General features: G+C 38.7%; 1 protein-coding gene across 1 annotated transcript in view; it reads left to right on the top strand.

The window, feature by feature from the left end:
• The first annotated feature begins 1,182 nt into the window (after window positions 1–1,182).
• Window positions 1,183–7,303, top strand: part of CD274 (CD274 molecule) — a 10,466-nt gene continuing 4,345 nt past the window's right edge. The window contains exons 1-4 of the mRNA XM_009333549.1: window positions 1,183–1,247; window positions 1,925–2,278; window positions 2,766–3,047; window positions 4,293–4,403. Of these exons, the coding sequence (XP_009331824.1) occupies window positions 1,193–1,247; window positions 1,925–2,278; window positions 2,766–3,047; window positions 4,293–4,403 (802 nt within the window). The 5' untranslated portion in view covers window positions 1,183–1,192. The remainder of the gene's footprint in view (window positions 1,248–1,924; window positions 2,279–2,765; window positions 3,048–4,292; window positions 4,404–7,303) is intronic.

Raw genomic sequence — 7,303 nt, 5'->3', positions numbered from 1 at the left:
AGGCACATGTGTCTTATGATTCAGGACAGTATTGTTACTTTATTATCATCTTAAAGTTGACAACCAGAGAAAGACAAAACATGTTACCAAAAATGGTAAGAGTCACAGTCCAGATAGAATTTCATCAGTTAGGTTGCGTGACAGGTATTACAGTTGCCTAATTTCTTATGCAAATGCTGAAACTACCACTGGAAAACAGTTGAAGGCAATCTTTCCTTATTTTTATGGCTGTTTGGGTATCCAAAATGAGGACTTTATTTAGATAATATTCTACAGTTCTCTGTACTCACAAAAGACTTCCATTACAGTGAATTTGAATTTTTCTTGGGAGTAATTTGAAAAATGATGGCAGTGTTTGCCATAGTTTTGCTCTGACTTAAAAAACACACTTAGCAAGTGCAGTGGGTGTGTGAAGGTTGAATTGACATTGTATGAATTGACATTAATCAGTGTTTTATAATGTTAAAGTGTTGTGTAGGAGTATAAAAGCTATGTCAATAAAGAGAGGAAAAACTTCTGACAGAAAATTGAAATAATTTACAGGTTCAGAGGTAGAGCAGCAGAAATTCAAGAAAATAGATTTTGTTTGTAGGCTGACTGGTTTTGTCACTGTTTTACAAAGGCACTATTGTGTAAATACTTGTGAAGTGATTAATTACCGCATGAATTCTGTTCACTATATATGTAACTTCACAAGCCCCGTTGTAAGTGCTGTGAGTCCACGTGTTATAAAACAGCGTATGTTCACCGTATGTTAAAGGAAGGCAAGCAGGTGGGAAAGGACTAAGATCTATTTCTTCCACTGAATGCGTATACAAAACTCCTCCATTCTCCTCCTAGCAGGAGCAACACTCCCTGCTACAGTTTAGGGGAACAATTGGGTATTTGTGAGTATTTATTTACTAATTGACAGATAGTGGTAAAGCATATATTTTGCCATAACCAAGGACAAATGTTTAAAGCAAATAAAATTAGATGTTCATCCTGGACCCATGCAAGAAGCTTTCTGCCTGATCATCTACTGTATTTAAAGGTGCAATTTTGTCATGTTTTCGGCTAGAGTGGAATTCAGTGCCTTCTGTCCAGTTCTTTGTGTGGAGTGACTACAAAGTGTATTTTACAGTGCTAGTTAGAAAATGAGCAGATATTTATATTTGTCTATTATTTTATCATTTTAGGTTCTATCTACATAATGGAAAAGCCTTTGCTTTTGTACATATTTCTTTTCTACTGGCATTTCCTAAATGGTAAGAAGCTGAGTCGTAAGAAGCAGTAGAACTGGTTAAGTATGTTTCCTTTCCATGTAAAAGCACAGAAATGTTAATTCCTCAGTCTTCCTTCAGGTGCTAGCATTTGGGTTTTTTTCCTTAATGTATTAAATAAAAGGTCTTAGCATGCTTTTACATTAAACTAGGTATGTGTGCTTAATATGTGTGCTTTGATACAGGGCCAGGTTGAAATCTCTGTCGGTGTTTCAGCATAGACACCATTTCAGAAAAGGTACCATTTGCATTAAACAAAAAGTTTTATTGGCACTGTCAAACCTGGGAATTGTCATGTATTCTTTAACTTTGTGTGTAAAAACAATTGACATTTATATAAACAGAACATTCCCACCCGAGGCACTAACAATTGCCTATTACTGTGGCAGTGTTCTGAAAGCAGCAGCTGAGGGGCTGTGCACATACATTCGCCTATTTTTAGTATAGCATCACACTGCGTGTGTGCACAAAGCAGGTGTTTGCAGGTATAAATAGCCCAGTTTGTCCCAAACTTGGGCAAGTGCATACAAAAATGTTTAACTTTTCTGAACAGGGCAGATACTTTTTGTCCTTAAAATGTCCTATGTATATGGTAAGACATGACTTCCAAGATTAGGCTTAAAATTGGAAAATTAAGTTTTCTTCCAAATTTTGTTTTTCAGCTTTATTCACAGTTGAAGCTCCCCAGTCACTCTACACTGTGGAACATGGGAACAACGTGACCATGGAATGCACATTTCCAGTGAACGGGAAATTAAAGTTTAGAGATTTAAGTGTCAGCTGGGAAAAGAAAGATGAGTTGAGGAAGCAGGTTTATGAACTTCTCAAAGGAGAGGAAGACTTTGAAAGGCAGCACAGTGATTTTAAGGGAAGAATAAAATTGTTGAAAGAGAATCTGAACTTGGGACAGTCTCTCCTTCAGATCACTGATGTGAAGCTGAGAGATGCAGGGGTTTACCGCTGTCTTATTGGCTACGGGGGAGCTGACTACAAGACAATCAGTCTGAAAGTTAACGGTGAGAGTGCTACTGCAGGAGGTTCAGTGCTATCTGATACTGTTAAAAGATTTCAGAGGAGTCCCCAAAGTAAGACATGTCTGGTTTAACGTTTAAAGAAGCCTCTCCAGAGACAGAAACCACCTCATGGCTGTTGTGCAGCTGTACAACTTTGTGTTTCTGTCTAGGCTGAATCCATGTTCTGTCCTTTATTTCCCATTATGATATATGAGGAATGGTGTTGCAAAAACCATTTAGACAGGACAAAGACCAGAAAGCTAATGCAATTTTCTAAACAGCATTAAAATTTTAATAAATCCTGTACCTCCAGTTACTATGGAGAGGCACAACAGTGATATTTACTTTTCCTGTCAAGAGTGTTATTTACAAAGTCCAAGCTGATGTACAGAAACTTGGCCCAGGGGCTGGGGATAAATAAAAGGTGTCTTGCTAATATATGCTGTTCTTCTAGCTTCCTACTAGTAATAATTTTCTTCCATTTGTTTAGCTCCTTACAGAACTATAGCTCAAGGAGTCGTGAGCACAGGAGACAACAAATGGAAGTTGACATGTCAGTCAGAAGGATACCCACAAGCTGAAGTGATATGGCAAAACGGAGAATATGAAGATTTGACTGATAAGGCAAACACAAGTTATGAAACTGGAAGTGACCAGCTGTATCGTGTGACAAGTACCCTTACAATCGAAAGTAGGATTGATGAGATTTTTTACTGTATATTCTGGAATAAAGAGCTGCAAGAAAATACATCTGCCATTTTACACATAGCAGGTAACATTTCTAAATTTAATTTATGGTAACACACTTCAAGGTACAATGTCATTTTGTCCCATTTGAATCAGCCATGATTTGTTCCTCTTCCTATCTAATTTTAAAAGGGCTAAAAAGAAATACCTGTGTTGGTAAGTTTTGCTATTAGTGTACACTTCCACAATACTAACATGTTCATCATGCATGTGTGGATGGAATTCAAGGATAGGAATTTTGCATGACCTACAGTTATGTGAAAATTGAGTCTGAGTGTCAAAAAAAGTTCCATTATTTGAAAAGTATATAGCTCGGAACCTAGAAATGAAACCCTCCCATATAAATTAAACACACCTTCCAAGAATGTTCTGTTTTGCTGATGATAACTGTCAAATAAATTTGAACAATATGTTCTTTTCCTGCCACTATGGCGTTGCTTTGAGCATATTTAAATTTAACAAATTGTACATAGATTTTTTTTCTCATAAAGTTTGGATTGAAGGAACATGAATGAATGGGGAAGACCAATACAATTTCTCATTAGACCTTTTAGCTGGGCCACCACTCCTACTGCTTTTGCTTTTGGTTACTCTTTTAATTTCTGCATTGTACCCTGATATGTTTGCACAAGCTTTCAACCAGACTGGAGACTTGATCCAACTCAAAAATAATATTTCTGATATGAGACTGTTACTTGGTCAGGCCATTTTTCTGGTCCTGTTCACCATGCAGTTTTAAAAACGCCTGTGCTGGCACACATTCTGGGACTGACAAGGGTGGAAACAGGCAGCTGAGAGTTTCCTCAGCTCTTTCTCAAGTCATCCTTTCAGCGAGTGGTGAGCGGGCAAGTTTGGTTTTAACAAGAAATGCCTCTGGGATTCAGGGAGGTCACTTATCCTTTGCATTCAGAGCTTTACCAGATGAAAGGGACTCTCTAGTCTCTTTCTCAATCAGCTCCTTCCTGTAATCCTGACAGGAAACTGAGCTAGATATAACACTTTGTACCTTGGTGACAAGCAAGATTTGTGATGGGAGTCAAAGGCACTATCACATGGAATGCAGGAAGCAAAGATAAATATGAATATGTTCTATCTTTTTTTCCTTTATTGGGATAATGAGATATGGTGAAGTGCATCGTCAGCACCTGACCTTAGATGCTATTATCATGTCTGAACTGCTCATAGCAAAAATAACATGGTGAGAATGAAAGGAAAAGGGAGAAGCACATGCAATTGTGTAATGTCTTTCCCCAACTTGTTTTTCTTGAAGATTCAGCTGATGGTGTTCTGTGGACTGAGAGCAGACGCTTTGTTGGAGCAATTCTCATTGTGACTGCTTTCTTTGGATCAGTGCTTCTATTTACGCTCTACATAAGAAAAGGTATTCAGATTATTTATTTTAGTGTATCTCAGTTATTATGAATCTGTTCTGTTAATTCATCCTTGCAGAGGTGGAATGAGATAATAAAAGTCTGCCTTAGGTCTTTCATCCTGAAACCACTAAATTTTTTACCACATTGTTTATTTCTTTTTCTTTATCTGACTTAGTTTAATATTAGCAAGTTAGCGGAGCGGAACAGGTTGTCAGCTCCTCACAAACCACTTACGCATGCATCTCTATTATTTTTTCTTATAGGTAATGATGTAGAGCAGTAAGATTAGTGTCTAATCCATTCAAACGTCAAAGCATAGCTTATGCACCTACTGGAAATGGAAGTTTCCTGTTCTGTGTCCTCCCTTTTGATTGGGGACCAGAATGCTGGGAGCAGACAGGGCACTGGAGGTTTTTTAGGGTTTTTTTCCTGCATTCTCTGAAAAATTTCACTGAACTGTGAGCATGTGGGGTTTTTTTGTAATCTAATTGTTATGAATTCTACATACATGTTTATTCTGGTTAAAACACCATAAAAATGGTGGACTACATATGAAGTGATATGTCCAAGGTTTTGAGTCTGAAACATTTTTTTTTCACAAGAAGGAATATTCCCACTGTGGCTTCATACCCCTTGATTCATTTCCTTGTTAATTTTTGAACTTTTTCAGTTCACTTCACTGACTTGAACTGGACATTTTCAGCATCACAGTATGCTGAAGAGCTAAAGCATTGGTGGTAATCTGTTTTCACTTGCTAGCTAACCAAAGAAAAAACTTGGAGAAATAATTTTTACGGTATCTGAGCATGAAAAGAATATGGTTTGCCCCCAAATTAAAGAAAAAATGTTTGAAACGTGTTGCTTAATCTGAAATAAGTACTTTTTTTTTCTTTTCTTTATTTGGTTGTTTGTGGGTTTTTTTTTCCTTGGAGGGAAGGTAGGTGTGTTTGAGGATTTTATATTCAGGGGTATTTTTTACTCTTCATTTTAACAGATACAATAAAGTCATGCAGATCTCAGAACATCCATAGGACTCATTTGAAAATGTTGAAAGGAAAGTGTTCTTGCTGAACATTCTGGTTTTGGCCAGAACTCCTCCTCTGTGTAACAAAGTTGTGGATTTTTTTAGCTGATGCATAGCTACTTTTTTTTTTTCAAGTAACTTTTTAATTTTTTTTTGTCAAGTTGTCTGCAGAGAAAAAGTACAAGAGGCATTGAAGCTGGTACAGTACTCTTAGCATTATAATATCATACTGGCATGACTTTGTAAATTATTACCACAAATGCTCCAAAAACCTGAACAAGACAGTTGACTCGTCTCGAAATTCTTGAATTTTATAGGAGATGTAAATGTGTGTAGCTAACATGAAACTCAGCTGGAACTAATGCAAATGCTAGTTGTACTGTCTTTTCAAGTGGTATCTCAAAAGCTTCCACACTAAGAGATGCGTACTTTCTGAGGCAGCATAGCAGAACTGTTGGTTTCCCTGTCTGCCAACTCTCTTTTCCATAGTGAAAACCAGAAACAGCCCTAATTTCTGTCTGGAAATTAGACAAAACCATCTATAAGGAAACTCTACACTCAGCCTTCATGTTCAAGTTCCATAAAATAAATACAAGATAGAACTAAATATGGATATTCAGTGTTTTGGTCACAAACTCATCTCCTGCATCGGTGCTATGGACACATGTCCTGGGAGAAGTGTTCGTAAGCTTAACAGGCTTGCAGGTGATGCTAACAGGCTGCAGAAGGCCTGTAGATAACCGTGCATGTATAAGAATTTGTGCTAAGAACATGATAGGAGTAGGAGCAGAACATGAAAGTGGAAGAAGGGACAGCAAAATCCTTGACTTCTCAGAAGATTCCCATCTGGGGATTTCAGTGAAGGTCAGAAGTTTCCTAGGTTGCTTAAATAATATTTATTGTTTGTGTGTATACATGATAATGTATATACATGTCATGATGTGATTATCATGATTATGTTATATATATGTGTGTGTGTGTGTCATAAACTACAAGTTGATTCAGAAGCTAAAGTAGTAGCCACAGGTTTTTCTCTTAAAACTCAAGCTGTGCTAGATGAGCAGACAAGCAATTCTTTCAGAATGGAACCTCCCTGGAATATGGGTCTTTTTCCCCTCAAAAAGCACTGAGAAGGTGATCCACTTCTTGTTCTCTGTTGCCCAATATGTTCAAATTCTGGGTGAAAATATACAATGGAAAACCATTTCATAGAACCATAGAATAGTTTGGGTTGGAAGGGACCTCTAAAGGTAATTTAGGCCAACCCCCCTGCCGTGGGCAGGAACATCTTCAGCTAAATCAGGTTGCTCAGAGCCCCGTCCAACCTGACCTTGAATGTTTCTAGGGATGGGGCATCCACCACCTCTCTGGGCAAGCTGTGCCAGTGTTTCACCACCCTCAATGTAAAAAATTTCTTCCTTATATCTAGTCTACATCTACCCCCGCCTAGTTCAAAGCCATTCCCCCTTGTCCTGTCGCAACAGGCCCTGTGAAAAAGTTTGCCGCTATCTTTTTTATAAGCCCCCTTTAAGTACTGATAGGCTGCAAGAAGGTCTCCGCAAAGCCTCCTCTTCTCTAGGCTGAACAACCCCAACTCTCTCAGCCTCTCTCCATAGGAGAGGTGTTCCAGCCCTCTGAGCATTTTTATGGCCCTCCTCTGGACCTGGTCCAACAAGTCTGTGTCTTTCCTGTGCTGGCAACCCCAGAGCTGGACGCAGTACTCCAGGTGGGGTCTCATCAGAGCAGAGTAGGGGGGACAGAATTACTTCCCTCGACCTGCTGGCCACGCTTCTTTTGATGCGGCCCAGGATACGCTTGGCTTTCTGGGCTGCGAGCGCACATTGCGAGCTCACGTCCAGCTTTTCATCCACCAGTACCCCCAAG

Source organism: Pygoscelis adeliae, unplaced genomic scaffold (genome assembly GCF_000699105.1).
Source record: "Pygoscelis adeliae isolate BGI_AS28 unplaced genomic scaffold, ASM69910v1 Scaffold501, whole genome shotgun sequence".
Taxonomy (NCBI): domain Eukaryota; kingdom Metazoa; phylum Chordata; class Aves; order Sphenisciformes; family Spheniscidae; genus Pygoscelis; species Pygoscelis adeliae.
This window is presented reverse-complemented; position numbering and strand designations above follow the sequence as displayed.